At 35.0% G+C, this 26,482-nt stretch overlaps 1 protein-coding gene across 5 annotated transcripts in view; it reads right to left on the bottom strand.

Annotated features, from left to right (window-relative positions):
- LOC136041651 (zinc finger protein 664-like) overlaps window positions 1–26,482 on the bottom strand; it is an 87,817-nt gene that overhangs the window by 13,745 nt on the left and 47,590 nt on the right. For 2 of the 5 annotated variants that reach the window (XM_065726356.1, XM_065726360.1), the window contains exons 1-3: window positions 25,108–25,241; window positions 14,998–15,074; window positions 1,894–2,064 (exon numbers count right to left, since the gene is read on the bottom strand). In XM_065726356.1, coding sequence (XP_065582428.1) covers window positions 1,894–2,064; window positions 14,998–15,067 — 241 coding nt within the window. In that variant the 5' untranslated portion in view covers window positions 15,068–15,074; window positions 25,108–25,241. Of the gene's footprint in view, window positions 1–1,893; window positions 2,065–14,997; window positions 15,174–25,107; window positions 25,242–26,482 lie in introns of those variants that run through there. The other 3 variants (XM_065726358.1, XM_065726359.1, XM_065726357.1) reach the window with 2 other exon arrangements.

The raw sequence follows: 26,482 nt of genomic DNA, 5'->3' as shown, positions 1-26,482 counted from the left end.
AAGTGAGACCAGGGGGCGCTTTCGATTAGAAATTGGAAGTACAAGTAGTTCCTGTTTAAGGGACAACAGCAAGTGGGGGGCAATCAACCCCGCCCCATGAGTGTTTTCCAAAAGTTATCCCGATTCAAATTTATAGATAAATACTTCGTTTAAAGTTAACTAAAGGTGGAATAAATATTTGCGTCCTAGGTTGACAACGCCCCTTCATACCTCATGGTAAGGGCTATAACATATACTATTTAACTACTGCTAATATACAATTTTTATATGGAAGAGGCGTCATTCAGACTGTGGAAGAGACGCATTGAACTGGAAACTGGAAGTTAAAGAGCCCCTTTTAAGATGAAAAAAAGCGTTAAGAGGGCAACCAGCTCTTCCTCCTCCCTTGCCCCAACACCTAATAATACTTCCGTTCAAAATTTAAGGCAAACTTTGTTCAGAGTTTTCCAAAGGTCGAATAACTATAATTCAAGAGTTGACACCGTTTCCCATAGCTTCCGGGCAAGGACTGTAATTTATGGCAGTTGCTTTTATCAACATATAAGTTTTTAGTAAGAAAAGAGGGCATGTTTGATCCTGGGTATTCAACAAACTTAAGAGTATTAAGATGAAACTTAAAGGAAATGCTGAGGACGATCTCGAGAACAATCAAAACATACTATGTGTTTGCTGTTTATGATAAGGAAACATCAGCTACGTCTAAATAACGGTTTTGTATATTAGGTTGTAACTTTTGATGTTACAGCAAACCACATTTAAGTAAATCACTATAGCTATCAGGAAAGACAGGACTTTTTTCTTTATCCACAACTCCTCAGAGATACCAAGGGTAATATACCGCTTAGACTCTTTATGCAATAAAATTATAAATTGTTTTTTGAGAAATTTAAGAATTTGTCCAAAAATACTCGCAGTACTTCTAGAGTCGGAAGGGTTTGAAGAAGTTCAGTTGCTGTTGGGCAATGTAGCTGTAATCTACATATAATAAAAGGTTTCTTATGCAGCTCTTGCAATTGATCAGATCAACCATGACCAGAATCGTGTTAAAAATTACAGAAACACATTTAATAAATTTAATAAAATGTGTTTGTTACAAAAAGTGTATATTTAGAGGGCCATAAATCACACAGTCTCACAATTTATTTGAAAAAGTAGTAACAGTAACAGAATTCTTGCAAAACCATTATTAGGCATAGATGATGTTGGAGACTCAAACCCAAGATATATACAATCAATAAGGACAAGTTTCAAGAGGCTACAATTTCACAATATTTTTTACTAGATCCGTTTTAGCGTCTTTGGCAACTACGACTCATAAACCCCCTAAAATGGACCTTTTAACTCTTTCCTGAATTTTTTATATGTAGCTTCTCTTCAAGTTAATTAGAACCCCTCATACACGAACGTTCCATCGAAGTTATTTTGATGAGCCGGGACAACATGGGGGTATAAGCCTCCTGAATACCCCCTTTAATCTTATACCAGACTAAAACTTGAGTTTCTTCATGATTTGCGGAACCCGTTATATTCTTCCAGCTGTGTATTTAAGACAAATAATTCTATGGATAATCAAAGAAACTTTTAACTTGAAATGAAAATTATGGACTAGGTATTTTCGGCTAGTCCATAAAATTAAGGACTAGGATATAAGGAGGTCTACAGCAGTAGAAGTTATTGTGAAGCATTTTGAAAAACAATTTTCATAAAGCTACTTTCAAATGAAAATTTGGAAACTTTCATAAAAGACTAAAAAAATGGTTTGGCAAATATCTGCACATTGGAATAAAATAAAACAACTTCCATCTTAAGATCAAGTCCTTTTGTCCTACTTTTGTCCATTATAATATTATCCGATACGTTTAATTCTAACAAAACCAAATGTTTGAGATATACCTTCATTGTCAGGACATGTGGTTTCGGATTCCAGGGTTTCATATTCAAATTTACATGGTCCTGAAATGCTGGGTATAGTGGGACAAGGAATATCTTCACATTTCGGAGACAAAAATTGGTTCGGAATGTGGAAGGGCTTTTCATTTTCACCTGGTAAAGTATCATCAATTTCTGAAACAAAATCTAGATTGAACAGACATAGAAAAATTAAACAATAAAGATTACTAAATAAACCCAACTGCTTTTTCTTTAGTTATGTTTAAAAAAATACGCAAATGTTACACCTATATTGAAAATACATATATACATCAAATCGGATACATTTGCAGATTTTTTTTCAATCGTTTTTAAAATCTACTTTTTATAAAGCAAACAAAAACATGAAACGTTCAGCAAAATTCATGGAAATACGCTGAAATATAAGCTCCTGGATTAGAGTAAATTAACAGTAATTAATTAACTAAGAAAAAGATTTGTCGGTCATCTGTCAATCCTAAATCACAATAGTCTACCTGAGACTATAAGAGCGCAAACCATTTAGGCTTAGGTCACTTGTTTACCTGTGAGTTCAACAAAAATTTTTGCTTACAAGTCCAGTTGATATTGTCCATCATAAGTCAACCCAAAAATCTCGATCGTCCGTATTACAATTCCAGCACACCTTCCCAGTAGGCATAGCTCATATAATGAGAAGAATCTTAGTTACCCAATTGTCTTCAAAGTCCTATGGACATAGTCAGTCATTAATCTTTGAAAGCCTCATTTTACTTGGGATTTCCAATTGCCTTCAAATGGCTAATAGAAATTCATAGGCTATTTGAATACCCTTATTCCATGACTATCTACCTTAGTTCTGCCCTAGAATGCGCAAGATGTACGCATGACAAGACTATCTATCAACAAGTGAAATGACATCAATTTTATACAATGCTAAAAAAGGTTTATGCCAGATTTGCCTCTTTCTCAAACCATCAGACTATCTTTACTTTAATATACTGTTGAGTTTGGGGAACATGAATTTGATTAATAATCATTTTCTTATTTATAATAAATAGGCGTTGATTTGCTTGGGCTCGGAGGCAGGGGCCAGTAGGGGTCCAATCCCCTAATTCCTCAAACTTCTTTGAATTTTGGGACAGTTTCTAATCAAAATATTTAGCATTTAAAAAAAGCTCGATAAAAACGCCAATTTTGTCTCGGGCCATAACTCTAGAACACACAAAGCTATTACTGGCAATCCTTTCAGCAGCTCATTGGGCCAATGATAGCAGTACAAAACAATATCCTTTGCACCATGTTTTCAAATCTAAAAATCGTGGACACAGACACCATTTGTCAAATGATAATTTTTTTTATTATAAAAATTAACGTTATTTTCAAATATATATTTCATTGAAAAATTTGGATTAAATTTTGAATTCTTTCATTATTTAATACTTAACTATTATTATTTTTATCATTTGATTTTCATGCTGAAGAGAAGAAAACTGTTAAGGATTACCTTTTTTCATAATCACAATGAAATCTGGTTTTGTTCTTTGCAAGTCAGCACCAAAACTAAAAAATTTTCAAGCTCAAATTGGCACCGTGTTCTTTGCAAATCGACACGGATTTACCAAATCAGTGCCGAAAAAAGCTACGTCTGTTTTCGGCTTTAAACTGGGTAATATTACTACACACCCACAGGCGAAATTATATTGCTTTCTGTAAATTTTACAGTGGACATATTACTTAGACTGTTCAGTGACAGAGAATAAGCAAATGTAAATAAGGTGATATGTAGTAAGAGAAGGGCTAGTCATATATCAATTTATCTCTCAATCATAAACGCTTCACAACAAAATTAATGAACGCAATTAACAATTATGCAACTTTTTATTTGACCTGCTGTGTCTCCAGTAAAACTCACAATAACAATACCATTTCCAAACCTGTTTCTCCCAGTCTTTGGGTAGTTTTGCACCATGATAACAACTAGGCGTTATAAAATATATAAAATAAGGGTAAAATATTGGTAAAATACATAAAATACCGGCATAACTGTCAAATAGGTAAAACAAACAAAATAACAAATTTACAGGGGTCCGTAAAATTACGGTAAACCTTTTATTTTAACCAAATAATTACCTGCATTATATTTTACGAATCATGGTTGGGTCTGGTAGAGGAGGAGGAATTGTTGAGTAATTTTTTACCTACAGGCCGTAACCCTGGTTCAAGCTTTTAACCTGATACTGATAATTATTCGCAGATTTTATTTTGTACGTGGTTAGTATTAATGTTGGTAGCTAAGACACTGTATTACGGTCTTGATCTACGCTTCCGGTAGTTAGAAAGGCCTTATTGTTGGCGGATATGGGCTTGATTTTCGAATATGCAATGGATATGGTATTGTATGTCGTTATGGTGCTATTGTTTGATGTTTTACTGAATAAAAAGGATAATAGTAATATTCAAAGTTGTCTACCGGATATTGGTAAATGTACCTGTCGTTGTTTTCTTTGCCGAGATTATTTCACCCCTCGGACTTTCGTTAAGAACACTTTATCTAATAAAAAGTTTCAATGTTTACTTCTGCGGAATGTAAATTGTAAAACAACTAATATTATTTATCTATTAGAAAGTAAAATCTGTGGTTTACAGTATCCGGGGGAAGTATTAACAACATGCATATGAAATTTTCGGAACATAAAAGTGCAATTAACGGGGAAAAACAAAAAATTGTCAAGTGTAATACTGTAATAATGGTACTTGCTCTTTAACTAATCTAACTATCACAATTCTAGAATATCTGGATTTAAATAATTTAACTAAAGAATGGAAAAATAATAAATTGCTTAAACGTGAAGATTATTGGATTCATGCTCTCGGTACAGCTTATCCTTTTAGGCTGAATGATCGAGTTGCTAAATATGAAGACATGTCTAATGTTGTTGTTAATTGTATAAACGGATTAACGGATCACCCCTCTTGTAATCATCCCACTAAACGTAAAAATCAATCAATGGGCATAGGAAAAATTATAGAAAAAATCATATAGATTTAAAAATTTATTTGACGGATTTTTGCCAGCTATTTGAGTCTGATGGTATGGCTAGTATAATAAAATGTTCAAATAAGTTATCAAGGAATAATTTAATAAAATTATTTTGGATTTGAATAATAAAACAACATGTAATTCAAAAACTAAATTAATTTATGATACGGTGCGTATTTTAGGAAAAACAAAACATGCTTCAAATTATAAAAAGTCTGATAAGACTGTTAATTAGGAAAAGAGACTATATTTATGTATAAAATTTAGCAGTAAACAATTAGAGGATATAAATTTACCAGTAATTTTAAACTAGCAGGATGTGAAATACGCCTTTCCTAGTAATTCGAATTATAAGAATAATCGCATTATAACATAAAAGTTTTCGAAAACGTTAGGGCAAATGAATTTTAATTATAATTTAACACTTCGGAAATTTTACAGATAGAAATAGGAAACCTGCTTGTAATTGCGAGTAATTTTTATTATTTGTAAATCCAACTTACGAAAAATATTATAAAAGTTGATTTGGCAATAATAAAGAAACTTAATCTTCAGAGAATAATAAAAAAGGGGGGCTAGATTCTGTCTTTCTAATTATCTAAAACCCTCAAATTTTCTTAGTGGGTTAAATAATGATTTAGATTTATTTATAGGTAAGTGGTTCAAAAAAGGAAGAAAATTAATAAAGATAGTTTTCAGAATTTGAAAAAAATTGAATGTAACTAGAATAAGGAATAAGATATATACTAATGCCAATAATCTTAATAGTGGGGCAATACTTTATAATGCTAAGATAAAACAGGCAATTGCTAATATACATAATGAATTTGCATTTGTTCTTGTTGATAAAGCTAATAATGATGTTGCTATAATTTGTCAGAGACTCTATTATGATGTTTCATAAAAGAATCTACGCAAAACAAATACATATGAAATGGTTCAAGAATAGAATAATAGTTTAATGAGAAAAATAGAAGACATACTTTTTTAATTTAATATCAAAATTAATGATAATAATAAAAATGTCCCTTTCTTATATTGGACAGCAAAATTTCATAAGAATCCCCCTAAACCACGCTTTATTGTTGCTGCAGCCAGGTACCAGGTAGCCAGAATTAAGGTGTCTGAATTGTCGTGTATTTTAGGGGAAATTAGAAATAAATTTAAGGCATATTGCTCGGGAATTAAAACATTTTCTAATCCTAATCCATATTGGAGTGTCAATAATTCATTACAAGAACTAGATTCTTGGATTATTGGAATTCTAGATAATTGGAATTCTTATAGGGGGGGGGGGGTAATGCCAGTCCTTGTAGTCCAGGTGCTTTTCCTTGTAGTTGTACAACAACTAACATTTATGAATGTTAACTTAGCTTGATTTTGGACATGATTACTTGGCTAATGGATTGGTTATACTGTTTTGTCCTATGTAATTGGATGGATGAGTAAGGTCAAGACCTTGTTCAAGTGCTCGTTTATCTAAATGGCTAAATTAGGAAAACTTTTTTTTTACCAAATAATTACCTGTAATGTATTATGGCCAACATATTAAATCAAATATGTATGCAGCTTTTTTTTCATTTATTGTGTCAAAGGATCAAAATTTTGAGATAGCCATTTTGTTCCACATAGTCGAAAACCTTAATAACTATGTCTTTGGAATGACTCATACCCCCAAAGTCCCTGGGGGAGGGGCTGCAAGTTACAAACTTTGTCCAGTGTTTACATACAGTATTGGTTATTGGGAAGTGTACAGACGTTTTCAGGGGGATTTTTTTTGGTTTGGGGGTGGGGTTGAGGAGAGGGGGCTATGTGGGAGGATCTTACCTTGGAGGAATATGTCACGGGGGAAGAAAAATTCAATGAAAATGGCGCGGGATTTTCTAGCATGTCATGGGGGAAGAGAAATTCAATGAAAAGGGCGCGAGATTTTCTAGCATTAATATAAAAAAAAAACAATGAAAAAATAAACATGACTCTTTGCCACAATTCTGCTTTTTAAAACAATTAAAAGCTTTAGCGTAAAGAGCGAGGGATTGCGGAGGGGACAACCCGTTTCATATACGGAGTAAATGAAAAATAATAATAGGAAATGAAAAAAAAACCTAAAATGCCAATCAATCTGAATTTTTTGCTTCAAGTGGATTAGTTCTCAAACCTAAAGAAAGCTTAGTTCTCAAAACCTAAAGAAAGCATATTGTAGCCTCCCGAAGTTAAGCCTTAATAATAATAATAATAATAATTTATTTGTTACCCGCTTGTTTTGACAAATTAAGCGGAGTAAAAACATTAAGGAAAGAAAAACGAAATAACACAAACAATACAATTAATACAGTCTAATCAAAGGGTGGTAAGGGCCCAAGCGTTGACAGGCCTCAGCACCTAATCTATCATAGAGTTTTTTATAAACGAAAATAATACTTACTCCGTATGTGAAGGGGACTGTTCTCTCCTGAAAGCCCCGCTCTTTGCGCTAAAGTTTTACTCTTTCGCTCAAGTCTACTTTTTAAAACAGAGAAAAACTTTAGCGTAAAGAGCGGGGCGTTGAGGAGGGAACAGCCTCTTTCATATATAAAGTAATTTCTGTTCGTTTTAAGTTTTAATGTCGCTCCTTACTTTCAGTTAAAAAAGCTTGTTTTTTTTTAAATTTAATGTCTGAACGTTTTTGAATTAATGCATGTTTTGATTTTGGCTCTCCGCATATGAATACTTAGAACGAAATTTGCATGTTTTTTTTGGCTGAATGGCTTTTTCTTAGTTTTGATCGGACGATTTGGAGAAAAAAGTAGTGGGGGAGGAGGCTTAGTTGCCCTTCATTCCCTTGGTTATTTAAAAAGGCAACTAGAACTTTTAATTTATTACGAACGTTTTTATCAATAAAAATATACATAACATCCGAATTAACTTTCATAATGAACTTCTATATTCGTATATTTTTATTACGTATATGAGGGGGCTTGACCCCCTTTAATAAATTGCTCTTTACACTTCAGCTTAAATTTTGTCCCAATTCTTTAAGAATGACCCCTGAATCACAAAGACCGTAGAAGAAATAGTTGAAATTATTAAAAATACTTTAGCGTAAAGAGCAGGGTATTTAGGAGGAGATAAGCCCCTCATATGCGTAATAATTTCTGTTCGTTTTGTCTTAATGCTGCTTCTTATTTTTAGTTAAAAAAACTTTTTCATATTTGTCTTTTCATTGTTTTTTGTTTTAAATAATATTACAAAATCCTGTGCCCCCTTCATGGAAATTCTCTCCTCCCATGAAAAATTCCTCCATGGAAAGATCCTTCGATGTAACCCCCTTCCCTCAACCCCCTCCCTATGCAGGAAAAAATTCCCTGAAAACGTCTGTACACTTCCCAATAACGATTACTATATGTAAACACTGGTAAAAGTTTGTAGCTTGTGGCCCCAAAGACATAGTTATTAGGTTTTTTGACTATTCTAAACAAAATGGCTATCTCAGAATTTTGATCCGTTGACTTTGGGAAAAAAATGAGCGTGGGAGGGGGTCTAGGTGCCCTACAATATTTTTGATCACTTGAAAAGGGCACAAGAACTTTTAACTTCCGTCAGAATGAACCCTCTCGCAACATTCTAGGACCACTGGTTCGATACGATCACCCCTGGGGAAAAGAAGAAAAAAAACAAACAAATAAACAGGCACCCGTGATCGGTCTTCTGGCAAAAAATACGAAATTCCACATTTTTGTAGATAGGAGCTAAAAAATCCTACAGTAGGGTTCTCTGATACGCTGAATGTGATGCTGGGATTTTCGTTAAGATTCTATGACTTTTAGGGGTGTTTCATCGTATTTTCTAAAATAAGGCAAATTTTCTCAGGCTCGTAACTTTTGATAAGTAAATCAGGATAAAAATCTAATTCTTTTGATGTATATATTAGTATCAAAATCCCATTTTTTAAAGTTTCGTTAACTATTGAGCCGGATTGCTCCTTACTACAGTTCATTATAATAAACTGTTTGATATCAAATAAACTCTTCGACGTAAATTGTTTCTTCGAAAGCGATTCAGTCTTTAATCACTGATAAATCCTACATACTTTGGAACATTTGGGATATTGCCATTTATTTATTTTGGGTTTAATAATTTGAATAGGTTTTCTGTAGCCTAACGGAGGGTTTACGTGCAAACTTGCTTTGACTCAAGATTGTTTTTTTCCTTACCATTTCAATATTTTTTTTTTCAAAGGAACCAGTCAGATTTTTAAAAGGCGGAGTTATTTGTAGCCTATCTCTAGAAATTGGGTTTCCCTGTCAGTCTAGATTTGTCACATATCATTGATTAGCCAAGTTTTTATAAGGCAGGGCTATTTTTCTCTCCAGAAATAAGGATTAATTTTATTGACAGAGACCCTAATTCATTTAGACTTAGTTGCCAAAGTTGAGGATTAGTAATGAGTTGGATCAGTTGCCCTCCGATTTTTTCAATCACTTTAAAGGGCACTAGAAACTTAAATTTTCGTTAAAAAAAAAATGAAATAAATACGCATTCGTTAAAAGGTTAAGGGTTAGTACTTCCATAATGGTAACAGGTTATTTACTGTTGTTGTTAGGCCTTTAAACATCTTCTGCGCTGAACAGAATTTTTAACGTTGTTTTGTCAATTTATTCGCTCGTCCATTTACCGTGGCTTTTTGAGGGGATTCGGAATGTGTTAAGGTTTAATAAATGAAGTTGAAATAGGAGAAACCGCTCTCACACAGCACATATGGGAGTGCCACAATGATTTTTTGTTTAGTTTTGCTCCTCATATTGATGCTGCTCATATTTATATCCGCTTGTCCTCTGCTCCAAGTAATGTAAACTCTCGGCCTAATGTTTTCCCTCCACATCACTTTTGTATCCCCAAGAAAATTAACCTATGAAAATGCAAAAAAGGGTATTTTTTCTAATGTAGGGGGGGGGACAATTGGTGTCCATGATTATTGGCTTGGAAAATTATAAAATGGGATTGTGTTTTAAAACGAAAGTAGAGTGTAGTAATTTCTTTATGATTTAAAGTTTGATTGAAAAAAAAAATTGATTCTATCCAATCAAATAGGGAAAATACCTCTCCTGCTCACCGTGGAAAAATTCACATCTTTGCGGAGAAATTGAAAACAAAATATTGCAACCAAAAGCTATGTTTTTCAACACCTCTAACGGAAAACTTTTTTTCTTAATTTGAACCCATTCACCCAAGATTCTCCATGGATTACAGCACTAGCAAAAAATAATTGTTGTTGCATTGGTATCTAAGATACATGAATCTATAAATAATTATTTTAAAATGTCTTTTTGACTTGGTGTGTCGCAATGTTTGTTCGTTAAATCGGTTTTATGCAAACATTGAATTCAATAGCCTATAGTGGGACTACCCTTTTAATCTTGTTGGGTTGACAGGACATGTATTATCTACCACCGTTCTGTATCTTATCGTTGCTCTCCATTCATCAGCTGGAAGGTTCTGAGACAGTCTACCTTGAATTTACCTGTAGGATCTGTTGAATATTCCTCTATTGATCATCGATGATTGACAAGCACTTTAATGGGATCAGTCGAAGGTGCAGTTTTAGGTGTCAGCTAAATAAGTTCCGGAGAACTTTAATTACTTAAACATTTAAATGAAACTTCAAATGTTATTTTGGAGCCGATCAGTGGATCTTCTATTAATTAGATGAGCCTTAATGAAGCTAAATGGACTATTTTAAATAGATGACTATAAATTATGAAAATTTGGCCACCCAGTCTTCCAGGTAGGGAAAATAAGGTGTCAGAAAGATATTTCATATAGAATACTATTATAATACCAGAAAAATACGTAAAAAAGATGTTGTTAAACCAGACTCCTCCAAATAGCTTGTGGTGCCACCCTCTAGATATTAATGCCTTTCCGCTTACACACACACACACACACACACACACACACACACACACACACACACACACACACACACACACATACACATACACATACACATACACATACACATACACATACACATACACATACACACACACACACACACACACACACACACACACACACACACACACACACACACACACACACACACACACACACACACACACACAAACACACACACACAACACACACACACACACACAAACACACACAAACACACACAAAAAACACACACAAAACTTTCTGATAATCTTCTGATTTCTATAAGAACGCGGCAGATACAATAAATATTTACAATAACGAAAATACATAACTCTTATGCCCTGCAAATCTTGATTATTAAACAACGGGCGCAAACCGGAAAGAAACAATATAGAATGATCGCAATATGTAGAATAAAGTCTGGATAAAGCCTTTCGTGAAAATCTGCCTCGGTTCGGGACAATTTTCGCGTACCCTTTTTCAAGTTTACTTTTAATATCATTTAGCCCACAGGATCGAAAAGCCGATAAAGATGAACAAATACTAATACCAAGCCACCGAATCAAAGAAACGAGCTTAACTGAAAAATAACCACAATCAAGATCACTACTTTGATGCTTAGCATTAAAAACTAAATATTCACATTTTTCAGTATTAAGTTTGAGGCCGATTTCCTCAAAAGACTTAGAAACAAGCTGGGTCGACTTAATTAGGCTAGATTTAGTGCGGCTGATCAAAAGTAAATCATCTGCATATGCAATGTACGAAAGATTAGTTAGGCCTAAAAAACATGATGGATTAATACGTGGCAAAACAGAATAAAGACAAGCATTAAAAAGATAAGGGGATAAGACTCCTCCTTGCCTAAGACCAGAACGGATGGGGATATTACCAACGTAGGTGTCACCTGACTTGAGTCGAACATATGAATTAGCATACCAAAAACGAAGAGTTGATATAATAGACACATTTGCACCAAGTTGGATTAAAGAATACCAAAGTTGGCTATGACAAATTGAATCAAAAGCTTTTGGAACATCGAGTGCACAAAAATGAACCTCAAAACCATTTTTATGCGCTTCAAGTAATAGCGAAACTATAGCACGATGAGCATGTTGGCATCCTATATACGGCTTAAAGCCAAACTGATTAGACATATAATCTACATTAGACAGGAGATCAGGGAGCAAAACATATTCAAATACTTTACTTAAAGTACAAGACACCGTAATAGGACTATACGAAGCGCAACTAGTTGGGTCCTTGCCGCGTTTCAAAATTGACGTAATGTTACCAACTAAAAAAGAATCAGGGACTAAAGAAGAGCATAAACACATCTGAAAAAGTAACTGCAAGTGATAAACTAATTCCTCCGAATCGATGTTGAGGTGAAAAGCACTGATCCCGTCTATATCATAAGATTTCGATTTAAGTCTCTCTACACTTCTTTTGACACGGTCAACACTAACGGGAGGTACATGACCTTGAATGATTTTGTTAGGCAACAGATTAGAACAGAGGTTGGCAAAACGAAAATGAACCGCATATATCACTGTATCGAAAAATGTTACTATAATGATTGATCCATGATACATTAGGGATTCGGTCAGCCGTAGGCGATCTATCAAACTTCGCGACATTGATCACTTTTTTCCACTGGCTAGGAGACTTAGGAAATTCAGCACCATTGTACCTAATTTTCGAAGATAGCGTTTAAAATCAAGCTTTGTTCTTTGTTTAATATCGAAAACATTACCCCCTAAGGGGCGGCCGCAAGCTATCCAAATTTTTAGCCACAACTTAGCCCGATTTTTTATTGTTTTGAGCTCTGGGTCATTCTTCCAAATTGAACTTCTTGTTTTTGCTCTAAAGCGACATAGGGGAACGGCTACTTCTTCAGACCTCTTTAAGCACGATACAATGTGGCTATAATAAATATTAAGCTGAATTCTGGCTTGTGGGGACCCAACGCTTGTACACAACAGATTACAAGGGACTTTAATCGTTGATAGAAGGCTAACAAGCGTAGAAAAATAAAGAGGCCAGTCAGCTTTGTTCCATTCTCTTTTAGAAATCCATTTTTTAGAATTGGGACGAAGGTTCTTCTCCGCAGTAGCATTAAGGGTAACAGTGAGGGATAGGGGGAGATGGTCGTAATCACGTTCATCCTGATCAACATGGACTTCGCCACAGATGAGACCAGAAGAAACGATATAATGGTCAATGTCTGAAAGTGAGCCACTATTATGGATATAGGAATGGGAGGCATCTTTCTTCAAAATTTTGTAACTATTCGGTAAGGAATCTAACAGAAGCTCAGTCCGCACTGATGAAGAGTTAATGTTACAGTTCAGATCACCGATTAATAACCAATCCAGTCCACTACTCTCAATGCCATTCAAAAGACTTTTTATTAATGCGCAAAACTTTGTAAATTTAGTTAAACTTCGGAGGGATTTCTGGTCGCAGGGGAGATAAACATTAATGAGGACAAGGTTGGCAAGACGAATAGCAATATAACAATCACTCTCGTGATAGCATAAAGGGGGTGGTGAAAACAGCGTCTTTTTTATTAAACATGCTAGGCTACCTGATGGTCTGCCAGAGGTTTTGCGTGCACTTTTAGAAAAAACTGAGTGTTCGTTACTTCTCTGTAGGGAGTTTAAGCCCACTAAAGGTAGGAGATGCTCCTGGAGGAATAAAACATCAAAATTTTCTAATTTCTGATCTAAAGAAACGTCTTTATCCTTAGTACCGTTAATATTGAACGAACATATAGTGAAATTAGTCTTAGCACTCATTTTCTAGTATAGGACGATCGTTTCGACAGAAGTTCACGAAGAATTCGGCATTTCATTGAAAATGACACATGATTGCCTTGACAGTTCGCACATTTTGGTGTAGCCTGGCACGGAGAATCAGGCGAGGATTCATGTTGCCCTGCGCAACGGGAGCAGCATTTTTCTTTATCACAATTTGATTTTAAGTGATTTGGTGATTGGCAATTATAACAGCATTTGGGTGGGCGTTGGTATTCGTAAACTCGATATATCTCATACCCAATCTTTATACCAAGTCGAAGTGCATTAGCCAGCGCAACAGCGTTTTCAAAAAACACTCTAACAGCCAAACAAAATTCATGGAATTCCATTAAAATAGAAGTTCCTGGAATAGGTAAATTAAAAACGATTCATTTAACAAGAAAAAATTTGAATATTAAATAACTAAATGCACCAAAAAATGAAACATTTTTTTTTGTCACAGAAACAGACATTTTTTGAGACAATTAAAAATACCTATGATTAATTGTCTTTCAAAATTTAATAACTATAACTAATAAATTGAGTTTATATATGGAAAAAAATGGAGCTAATGTTACACAAAATATCCCTTTTTATCAGCCCTCGGCTCTTAATGGTTAGATAACGAAACCAATAATTGAAGAAAAAACGGGTTTAATTTTTTTATATTAAAGCAGTGACAACAAAATAAAATAAAAACTACACTTTAACTAACAAAAAATAAAAATACTCCGAATATTTCGGCCCCACCTCCGGGAGCCTTTCTCAACGGGGAAAAAAAAACAAAAAAGGAGAAAATTACAACAATTTAAGACTATTTTTAAGACATTATAAAAATACCACGACAACTAAACCAAACTAAAAATATAAACAATCAAATATAAAAGAAACAAGAACTCACATTTTAAAACAAACACTCCCGCACTTGACTGTAACTTTAGAAAAAAACTGCAATAATTGTTTCTATTGGCACTTTCCTCTGCCACAATCGCTGTATAAATGGGGATCTATCAAAAATGAAAAATATAAATACTTGTAACAATACGAAAAAGAGGTCACCCAACCCCCAAATCCAATCAAAATCTTACAGGTTAATGAAACACAATTATGAATTATAAATTGAATGGATTTTTTCATTTGCTTCGATTATGCTTTTCGATTTGCTTGATTATGATATATTTGCTTCAATTATTTGTTTCGTAAATGGAAAAGCAGTGTGGTCTAAGAAATTATTTATGGTTAGATAAATTTCCTAATAAGGATTAGGAAAGATAAAAAGTGAAAATTATTTTCTAGATTAAAGCAGCTTTCCTTTTATTCTTTAACAGAGAATTTAGCTATATAACTTACCTTTTTTAATGAAAGTACCCTCAGAAGTTGTGATGAGTGCCTCCATGTTAGAAATTTGATGCAAGTCCATGAAACATCTAGAATAGATTTGATGCAATTGATGAAAGAAATAATACTATGATCAACACTTGGATACAGCACTCAGATTTTAGTAAAGAGAGTAGTGACAAAATTCTCTGGAAATAAAAGAGCTATAATGATTGATCAGTATTAATTACTTTCGTCCATGGTAACCAGAGCAGATAGCTTATCTTAGTATAACTGAAATGAGATTGTGGTGACATGTCAGCATGCATTTTTGCATAGAGACGAGAGATTATGTATGTTATGACTGTTGTAATTTTTTTTTTTAATAAACCCGATTGAACTAAACTGATTTCAAAATTATCTTTCTGGTCTAACTCTATTTAAAGCGTATTTCTAGATTTCAGGCTATAGTGAACTTTCATGGCAAAAAAGAAAAATACAACTGTTATCTTATTCTGTTGGCTGTTAAAATTGTAGGGTATTCATTAAGCAAATTTTCTAAGCTAAAAACTGTTGGATTGGAAAATTTGGTTTAGTTGCTGAAAAAAAAACTTTATCCATAATTTCATTGCTAAAATCGTACAGTTGGCAGGCCCACTACTAATTTCCAAGAGTCAATATCAAATTTTTTCTATATATAAAGCGTCAAGCATATGTGACAATAGAACTAAAATTCAATAAAAGACAAATCATGAAATGGCCTTTTATTCAGTATTTGAACATTTTAGTAATTACTGTACCTTCTAAAGCATTTTAAAAATCAAACCTAAACTAAAAACCAAGCATTATAGCAGACAAATAAGTCCTTTATTTTCTATTATTAAAAAATATCCGAAAAAGAAGTTTTCTAATGAACAGTAAAGGTTATATTAAACTTAACATCAGAAGAAATAGAAACCTACAATAACACAAACTCAAAACAACCAGAAATTATTATTGAAGGATAACTCAAAACGAAAAGAAATTAAATAGAAAATCATAGCAAAAAGACATACAGCAGGTACCAATATCAATGAATGAATAAATCTCAAAACGTGTAAAGCTGAAGTTAAATATAAAGCTTAAGCAAATCAAGCTTAAAACGAACAAATATATTTTGCTATTGAGGCATAAATGAAACTCAAAACGAACAGAAATTAAATAAACAGTCATAGCAAAGAAACAAACAATAATTACTAAAATAAATGAGTAAATAAATCTTAAAACGAGTGACACTTAAATTGAATGTGTAAATCTAGCTTGAAACAAACAGAGTAGCCCCGGAAGGATAATTATTTGGAATTTGAACTATTTGAACAAAATGGCTATCTCTAAATTTTGACAGGACGCCCTTTGGGAAAGTAGGGCTTGGGCTATTTGGTTATTGATCACTTTAGATTCTTGAAAAAGAGCTAGAAGTTTCAATCTCCAATCGAATGAGCCCCCTTCTAAGTTAATATGACGGATCCCTTCCACAGAACCTTACATTCTAATAATGGGCAAATTGCAAAAGTTACAATCCTTGCCCTGGGGGCTAGGGAAGATTTATCAACCCCTAAGTTATAGTAAATTGAATTTTAGACTATTTTGATCAAAATACTTATTTTTAAATTTTCATACGATGCATTTAGAGAAATAAGAGACAGAGGAGGGGGGGGGCTTGTTACATTTTGATCACTTTTAATTCTTAAGAACTTACAACTTACATAAGTTACCATTCTTGTCCGGGTGCTAAGGAGGATTTCTCAACCCCTAATTTATAGTAATTTGAATTTTGGACTATTTTAAATAAAATAGCTATCCCAAAATTTTTATCGGATGTATTAGGGGAAAAGGCGTGAGGGGGAAGGGGGAGGGAGGGGAGATACCCTTCAATCACTTTTGAAGATTCTTAAAAAAGTAAATAGAACTTTCAATTTCCAATCAAACAAGCCATCTCTGAAGTTTATACAACCACCCTTTACATAAAACTTATATTCCCTTTGGTCATAGCTTACAATAATTGCCCCGGGCTTTGAGGGGATGTGTCAGACCCGAAGTTTTCGTTATAAAAGTTTCAATAGGGTACATTCGGGGAAAAAGTGCCTTAGGAGAGGGGCTACTTGCCCTCCAATCACTTTTGACTCTTGGGAAGAGTACTAGAAATTCTGGTTTACAATCAAATAAGCCCCCTCTGAGGTTTATACAACCATCTATTCCATAAGAAAAAGGAATAGAGCATAAAAAATAGAGATAAAATGATAAAAAAAGAGGGAATAGAGCATAAAATATGCTCCCAGGGTACATTTTACAAAGCTTGCCCGTGGATTCTGGGGGGGAGGGGCTGTTTTATCCCTGGAGTTTTTGTTATATTCTTGTTTGTCTATTTGAACAGAACAACAATATAAAAAATTCGATTGGACGCATTTGGGGAAAAGAAGGTTAGGAGGAAGGTGAGGGGGGCTAGTCGCCACCGAATAACTTTTGAATCTCAAAAGGTACGCCAGAAGTTTCAATTTTCAATCATTTGAGTTGCCTCCAAAGTTTATTTGACCACCTCTTCCATTGAAACCTTATATGCCCCCGCGGCATAAGTCACAGCCCTTCCCCAGCTCTGGAGGGGGGGTATGTTGACAACGAAGTTTTTATTATCTTATTGTTCGGCTATTTCAAACGAAATGGCTATCTCAAAATTTGCATTTGATACATTTGGAGAAGAGAGGTGCTTGTGTCAGAGAGGTAGATGCTCTCTGTTAACTTGTGACTCATAAAAGGTAACTAGAACTTTCCATTTCCAATCAAGCGAGCCACCTTCAAAGTTTATATAATTATCCCTTACATAAAAACCTTATATGCCTCTCGGGCATAACTTAAAACACTTTCTCCTGGGCTCCAGGGGGTTGTGTCGACCCACGAGTTTTTGTTATCTGATATTTTGAACTATTTTAACAAAATGACTATCTCAAAATTTGAATCGGATGGATCTGGGGGAAATGGGCTAAGGGGAGGCTGTGAGGCTATTTGCACTCGGATCTCTTTTGACTCTTAAGAAGTGAACTAGAACTATCAACTTCCAATCTGATTAGCCACCTTCGAATTTTATAGGACCACCCTCTTACATAAAAACCCTATAACCTTCCGGGGCATATCTTAAAACACTTGCCCCTGGCCTCTGGGGGTTTTTGTTCGACCCAGGAGTTTTCGTTATTTGATGTTTGAGCTATTTTAAAAAAATGTCTATCTCAATATTTGTATCGGATGGGTTTGGGGGGGAAGGACTAGGGGGCTACTTACCCTCGGATCTCTTTTGACTCTTTAAACTGAACTAGGACTTTCAATTTCCAATCAAATGAGTCCTCTCCCAAGTTACTACGAACGTCCCTACCATAAGAACCCTATATACCCCCAGAGCATTACTTACAACGCCTGCCCCCGGCCCTGGGGGGTTGCGTAGATATCCGAGTTTTTCTTATTTGAACAATTTTTAACAAAATGGCTATCTCAAAATGTTTATCGGATGAGTTTTGGGGGAAAAGGGCGTGGAGGGGTTATTTGCCCTCCGATCTCTTTTGACTCTTATAGTGAGCTAGAACTTTCAGTTTCCGATCAAATGAGTCCTCTCTGAAGCTTATATGAGCATCCCTTTCATAAGAACCATATATACCCCATGGACATAACTTACAATGCCTTCCCCCTGGCACTGGGGGATTGTGTTGACAAAGGGATTTTTGTTATATGACCTTTGAACTATTTAAAAAAAAATGTCTATCTCAAAATTTGTATCTGATGGGTTTGAGGGACAAGGCCGTGGGACTACCAGTTGCCTTTTGATCTCTTTTGGCTCTTAAAAAGTGAACTAAAATTTTCAATTTCCATTCAAATGAGCCGTCTCTGAATTTTGTTGAGGCAACGCTTCCATAAAAACCATATATATCCCCAGCGCTTAACAACACCTCCGCCGGGCCCTGGGGGCTTGTGTCGACACTGGAGTTTTTTTTTATTTGACCTTTCAACAATCTTTAACAGATTTTTTATCAAATGCATTTGGGGGAAAGGGGACATAGGGATCTCCCATGGAGATCCCTCCGATCTCCCTTGACTCTTAAAAACTGAACTAGAGCTTTCAATTTCCAATAAAGTGAACCTTTCTGAAGTTTATACGAACATCCCTTCCACATCAACCATATATGTCCCAAGGGCATTACCTACAACGCCTGCCTCCAAGCCCTGGGGGATTTTGTCGACCCCGGAGTTTCGGTTATATGATCTTTGAAATAAAAAAAAAAAACGGCTATCTCAAAGTTCTTATCGGATGGGTTTGAGCAAAATAAGGCATCGAGGAAGGCTAGTTGCCCTCCAATCTCTTTTGACTCTTAAAAAGTGAATTATAACTTTCAATTTCCAATCAAATGAGGCTTTTCTGAGGTTTATATGAGCATCCCTTCCATAAGAACCATATATGCCCCCAGAACATAACTTACAACGTCTGGGCCCTTGTGGGTTGTGTTGACTCAGGAGTTTTTTTTTCTTATCTGACCTTTGAACTATTTTTAACAAAATAGCTATCTCAGATTTATTATCGTATGGTTTTGCGGAAAAAGTTAACTAGAATTTCGATTTCCAATAAAACGAACTTTCTCTGAAGTTTATATGATCATCGCTTCCATAAGAACTTTATCTGCCCCCATGGCATAACTTGCAACGCCTGCCCCCTGACCCTGGGGGGTCGTGTTGACACCAAAGTTTTTGTTATCAGATGTTTGGGTACTTGTGTATTATTCAGAACACACTCAATAAGTGAAGTTAGGTTCTTTTGTGAAACAAACTACAATGCAGGTACATTTTAATTAAATATTTGGTACTTGTTCATTATTCAAAACACACTCAAGAGTTTTGTCGAAAAAATCCGGTTTCATAGTCACCAAGACGAAACTCAATTTAGTTTGCTACGCATAGTGATAGAAGATAGTGTCTGAACATGGATTTTGAAATGAAGATTTGGGATTTGCCAAAGACTGGAAAAGAGGCAATTATATTTTTCCAGGATAAGGGGTTGTTGCCCACAACAAAACAGTGCGTCAACGACACAACATGACTTTATACTCATACAAGAAGGAACATTTTTGGAAGCGTAACAATAGGCCAGGTTTGAAAAAAGTCAATTTGAGTGTAAATATGTGGTTTGCTGACAGTTGAATGCCATGTATAAGGTAATTTTAAATCTTCCTAATAAAGTATTATATTTTCATTATATTTTGTTTTATTTCATTAGCTTTGTCAAAAGCTTGGGCTATATATTTGCACATTAGGGGGGTGGGGGTTGTGCATTATATCAAATACCCGACTTAGCCTGACCTAACCACCTCTAAATATAAAATATTTAATTAAAATGTACCTGCATTGTAGTTTGTTTCATGAAAAAACCTAACTTCACTTATTGAGTGTGTTCTGAATAATACACAAATACTGATGTTAGAACTAGTTCTAAAAAAATGGCTAACCAAATTTTTATCGGGAGGGTTTGGGGGGTAGGGCGTGTGGGGGCTAGTAGCCCTTGAATCCCTTTTGATTCTTAAAAGATAAAATGTAACTTTCAATTTCCAATCAGATTAGCCTTCACTGAAGTTAATGCAAGCAATCCTTCCAAAAGAACCATATATACCCCAGGGCACAGCTTACAATAACTACCCCTGTGCCCTTGGGGGTTGTATTGTTACCACAGTTTATGTTATCTGACTTTTTATCTATTTTTAACAAAATAGCCATATCAAAATGTTGACCTGATGCATTAAGGAGAAAAGGACAAGGGGGCTAGTTACCCTCTGATCTCTTTTGACTCTTAAAAAGTGAACTAGAACCTTCACTCTCCTCACAAATGAACCCTCTCAGAAGTTTATATGACCATTCCTTCCATGAGAACCCTGTATGCCCCTAGTGCATAACTAACAACGCCTAGCCTTGGGCCCTGGGAGGTTGTGTTGACACCATAGTTTTTGTTATCTAACCTTTTAACTATTTTAAGTGAAATAGCTATCTCAAAATTTGTATAAAAAGATGCATTTGGGAAAAAAGGCATAGAGGGAGAGAGGGCTAGTTGCCATCCACTCTTTTCACCCTTAAAAAGTGAACTACAGCTTTCACTTTACAAACAAATGAGCCCTCTCTGAAGTTTATACAAGCATCCCTTCCACAAAACCATATATACCCCCAGGACATAACTTAAAACGCCTGCCCCTGGGCCCTGGGGGGTTGTATCATCACTGGAAATTTCACTATTTAATCTAACTATTTTTAACAAAATGGCTATATAAAAGAAATTCTGATACGTTTGGGGAAAAAAGGGTGTGGGGGCAGACTAGCTGCCCTCTGATCACTTCTGACTCTTTAAAGTGAACTACAACTTTCAACTTCCAATCAAATCAGCCCTCTCCGAAGTTTAGACAAACATCCCTTCTATAAGAGCCCTATACACCCAGGGTATAATTTACATCACCTGCCTTCAGGTCCTGGGGAGCTTTGACGACATTGGTATTTTTCTTATTTGACATTAGAACCATTTTTAACAAAATGTCTATCTCAAAATTTTTATATGATGCATTTGAGAAAAAAAACGTAGTGGGGAGGGGCTAGATGCCCTCGGACCAATTTTGACTCTTGAAAAGTGAACTAGAAATTTTAATTCTAAATCAAATGAGCCATCTCTGAAATTCATACAAGCATCCCTTCTGTAAGAACCTTATATGATCCCAGGGTATAACTTACAACACTTGCCCCTGGGCTTTGAAGGTTTGTGGTGTTGATACTGAAGTTTCGTTACCTGACCTTTGAACTATAATTAAAAATAAACTAGAACTTTCAATTTCCAATACAATGAGCCCTCTGTGAAGTTTATACAAGCATCCCTTCCAAAAGAACCATATTTGCCCCCAGGGAATAACTTACAACGCCTGCCCCTGGGCCCTGGGGGGTTGTATCGAAAACTAAAGTTTTGTTATATTATCTTTGAATCATTTTAAAAACTGGCTATCTAAATTTTTAATGAATTTACTTGGAGGAAAAAGGTTAAGAGAGGGGGCCAGTTTCACTTTGATCACTTTTGACTCTGAAAAAGTGAACTAGAACTTTTGATTTCTGATCAAATGAGCCTTCCCTGAAGTTTATATGAGCATCCATTCCATAAGAACTATATTTACCCCAAGGGCATAACTTACAACACTTGCCCCCAGGCCCAGGGGGGTTATGTTGACCCTGGAGCTTTTTTTATAAGATCTTGAACTATTTTTAACAAAATGGATACCTCAAATTTTCATCAGATGTATTTGGAAAAAGGGCACAGGAGGGCTAGTTGCCCTGTGATCACTTTTCACACTTAAAAAAGGGCACTAGAACTCTCAATTTCTAATCAAAGGAGTCCCCTTTGAAGTTTATATGACAGCCCCTTCCATATGAAGTGCCTCTGGGGAAAAAAATTATGGTAATAATAAAACAAAGCCATATGGTCTTTACTAATGCAACGCTATAGCAATGCCCCTGATCTATTAAAATGTACCAATATTCGTCTAAAATCATTCTGAAAAATTAATTGACAGTGTACTTTTAATAAATGAGAACAACACTCCTGGGACCTACTTCTGAAAAGGTATAAATTTCCCTTCAATTACTCTTTTATCCAAAGTGTTTAAGGAAGTTTTCAGAATTTAACAGTACTTCCTATTGAAGAGGTTGTATCAGCATTGCAATCCAACTCTCTAGAAGCAAATTCTATAAAATGATAAAAGCTACTTTAAGATTTTTTAAACAGTAATATAATCCTTTAGGGCACAGTGAAAAACATTACCATTCATCAGCATTGCTGAATAGATTCCCTAAAATATTTATTTTTAGTGAACTGTTCACTAAATCAGTAGATTGCTTTAAAAGGAAAATCAGAGGCTTAATGCCGGTCAGGACTTAAAATAAGAGCTCTGATTCACGAGGTCCTTTGAAATACCAAATTCATTAAGATCCAATCAACTGGTCATAAGTTAAAAATACCTCAATTTTTCTAATTTTTCCTCTCCCTTCATCCCCTCAGACGGTAGGATCGGGGAAGATGACTCTGAATCAATTTATGCAGCTCCCTGACACGCCTACCAATTTTCATTGTCCTAGAAGCACCCAACTCACCAAAGCACTAAATCCCACCCCCTAACTCCCCCAAAGAGAGTGGATTCAGTCTGGTTATGTCAATCATGTATCTACAACATTTATAAGTGTTTTCCAAGATTTACGTAAATCAATCCTAAAAGAAGTTTACTTTACCCCAACCCTCTTTGATTTGCAAATATGCAGCATATGTTACATATTTATAATACATTTTTCTGTTTTTTTTCATTTTGTTGATGTTGCTTTAAACTTAAAAATTATCTAAATACTTGCAAGTATCATTACCAAGTGTTACATATTATTTTATCCCTTAGCCTCTGCTAATAATTTTTTTTTATTAATTTTTCAACTGAAAATTTTTTCAACTGAAAGGAAGGAGAAACATTCAAACTTATAACAAACAGAAATTATTACATATATGAAGGGAGTTGCCTCCTCCTCAACACCTTCCTCTTTATGCTAAATATTTAATTTTGTCACAATTCTTTCAGAATAGCTAATGAAACATAATGTTAATTGGAACACTAAGAGGTTCTTTTCAAAATTACTAAAAACTTAAGCATAGAGTGAGGTGTTGAGGAGGAAGCAATAGCCTTAGTACATAAAAATTTATGTTTGTTTTAAGCTTTAAAGTTGCTCCTTACTTTCAGTTAAAATAACTTATTTTTTCATTTAATTTCTGATTTTTTTTTTAATGCTGGAATATTTGTTGCCCACTCCATGGAAAATTCCTCTATGGAAAGATCCACCCATGTTACCTCCCTTCCCCCAACCCCCCACCAGAAAAAAACCTCTGAAAATGTGTGTATACTTCAAAAGAACCAATACTTTATGTGAGCAATGGGCTATGTTCATAACTTTCAGCCCTTCCTCCAAGGACTGTGGAGGATTAAGTCATCCTCGAGGCATAGTTATTAGAATTTTCTACTATGCTGAACAAAATAGGTGTCTCAAAATTTTGATCAGGTGACTTTAGGAAAAATGAGCATGGGAGGGGGTCTAGTTGCCCTTCAATTTATTTGGTCACTTAAAAAGAGCACTAGAACTTTTAATATCTGTTTGAAAAGGCCCTCTCACAATATTATAGGACTAATGGGTTGATATGATCACCCCTGGGGAGAAAAAAAAACACATTTGTAATATTTTTACTGGAATCTTAGTTCCACATTTTTACAGATAGGAACTTGAAACTTCTACAATACAGTTCTCTGATGCTCTGAATTTGATGGTGTGATTTTTATTAAGATGTGGTTTTTCTAGAGGGTGTTACCTCTTTTTTAGATTGGTTGAATTGTTAGTTGATCAGAATACAGACCTCACACTGCTGCCCACAGGGCTCATGGACTTATACACCTTGCTCTATAGGTAATGTTATCTGTAAACAAAATTAGATGTTTATTTTGTTTAGATACAACTGGCTAGTTTAAACTTGAAAGTGAAAGGGAACAATCTTGGATATTACCATTAATGGATGTGTGAATTTTTTATTTTCTATTATACAGAAATTATCAGTGATAACTAGAATTAGCCTAGTATTTAAAATATAGCCTAATTTGTACTACTCAAACTATTTCTGTTTCAAAACCCTGCCAACTCTACACAATTTTAGTTTGCCCCACAGAGGAGGAGGGTCAACCAGAAATGGGTGCATTTCCAGAATTATCTTTTGTATGTGCTATAGGCCTAGTATGGAAACTATGCTGCTCTACAGCATAGTTTCCACTCCAGACAGCTTGTGACAAATTAAAACAATTACCCAGAAAAATAGACAAAGAGGCATGGGAGAAAGGGATTAACTATATAATAGGTTAAAAAGATTAACTCAGGTTAATCTGAAACACTTGAATGTAGGCTAGGCCTAGGCTACTATGAATATAGAAAAGTTTTCTTGTTCAATTAGGGTAATCTCAGCAATTAAAAACAAGCCAATAATTCTGCAGATTTGATAAGATGCAAGGAAATCGAAAAATTGCCATTTACCTTCTTTTGAAAGTTACTTTTTGCTTAAATCTTATTAACCAGTTTCAGGATTTGTATGAGGATATACAGACTGCATACAGTCCTTTCACCCCTTTGACTTCAAGATGGCTCTAGCAATCCTTCTAATAAACCTAGGGTGTGTTCCAGGGACTTACTGTAGTAACCGAATGGTTACTATTTCCGTTCCTAGCGGGAAATTGGTTACTGCCCAACCCACTGGGAACGCGAATAGTTACTGCCGGCAGTAACCGCAGTAAGTGATTTTCTTACCATGCTCTAAAGAATGGTTAGCGCAGTAAGTACATAATTCACCTTCTTCAACAAAAATCTCATTCAACAAAAAATAAATATGGACAAGAATGAAGTAATGGAAGTTATTTGCTTGGAAGAAGGCGGGACAATGATTTTGCAAAAGAAAGAGGCATCTGTGCCAGGTTAGTAAATCACCATATTTTGGGATCAACATTAAAGGACACCCTGAGTAGTAAGCTATCTATTAGCAAGTAGGTTAAATCAATGAAAAACTTATTATTTAATTTAAAGATTTCCATGTTTTCTGGCATATTCAGGCATGATTATTACCTTAAATTGCCATTTGGAATCATTCTAAGAATTGACTTCTTCCAGGTAACATTGAGTCTCCATTAAATTGCCACATGGTAGCATTTTAAGCATTAACTCCTTTTACGCTCTGTAAACAGGCCTAGGTGAAGTATTACAGATTAGTTGAGGATTTATGGGCTGCCAAATCATTATTCTGAGACTGTCTTTAATCCTATTGAAGAAGTAGGCTAGGGTAGACTATTCAGAGTCTATTCCAAAGGATGGTAATTTTATCCAGTAAAATTCTAGTTGATTGACTTCTTGCTATCACTGAAATGGGTTAGGTTAGGAAAATGAAACTTTCAGGGATGGGTCTACAGGCTAAAGTATGTCCTGGGAAGGTATTTCAAAGTACACATCTCTACTCATTCTTGCTCTAGAGGGCCTTGATCTTTGATGACCTTCAAAAATATTTATAGCTGAAGTTACATGTTTCCCATTGATTCTGCAAATCTATCCCTCAACCTCTAACTCCCTGTTAATTGAAGCAACTGTAAACAAAGCAAGAATGGGGGAAAAGGTAACAGGTGACAGAGTACATTGGAACTACATAATTTTGGCTATATATTTGCACATTAGGCAGGTTGGAGGTAAATTATAGCATAGAGATGCATGCTTTTCCCTTTGGTATGTAGGCTAAGTAGAAGGTCACTTGTACCTGATGCTGTCCGTGTTGTTTTTAGTTGGATGGGAAACATCCAAAGAAATTTTCCTTTGAAAAGGAAAGGTGAGAATGCCCAAAAGTGAGATTGAATTTGTCAAAGCTTGGAGG

The sequence above is a fragment of the Artemia franciscana genome, unplaced genomic scaffold (assembly GCF_032884065.1).
Source record: "Artemia franciscana unplaced genomic scaffold, ASM3288406v1 PGA_scaffold_32, whole genome shotgun sequence".
NCBI lineage: Eukaryota > Metazoa > Arthropoda > Branchiopoda > Anostraca > Artemiidae > Artemia > Artemia franciscana.
The sequence above is the reverse complement of the archived record's forward strand: the minus strand, read 5'-3'. Positions and strand labels throughout refer to the sequence as shown.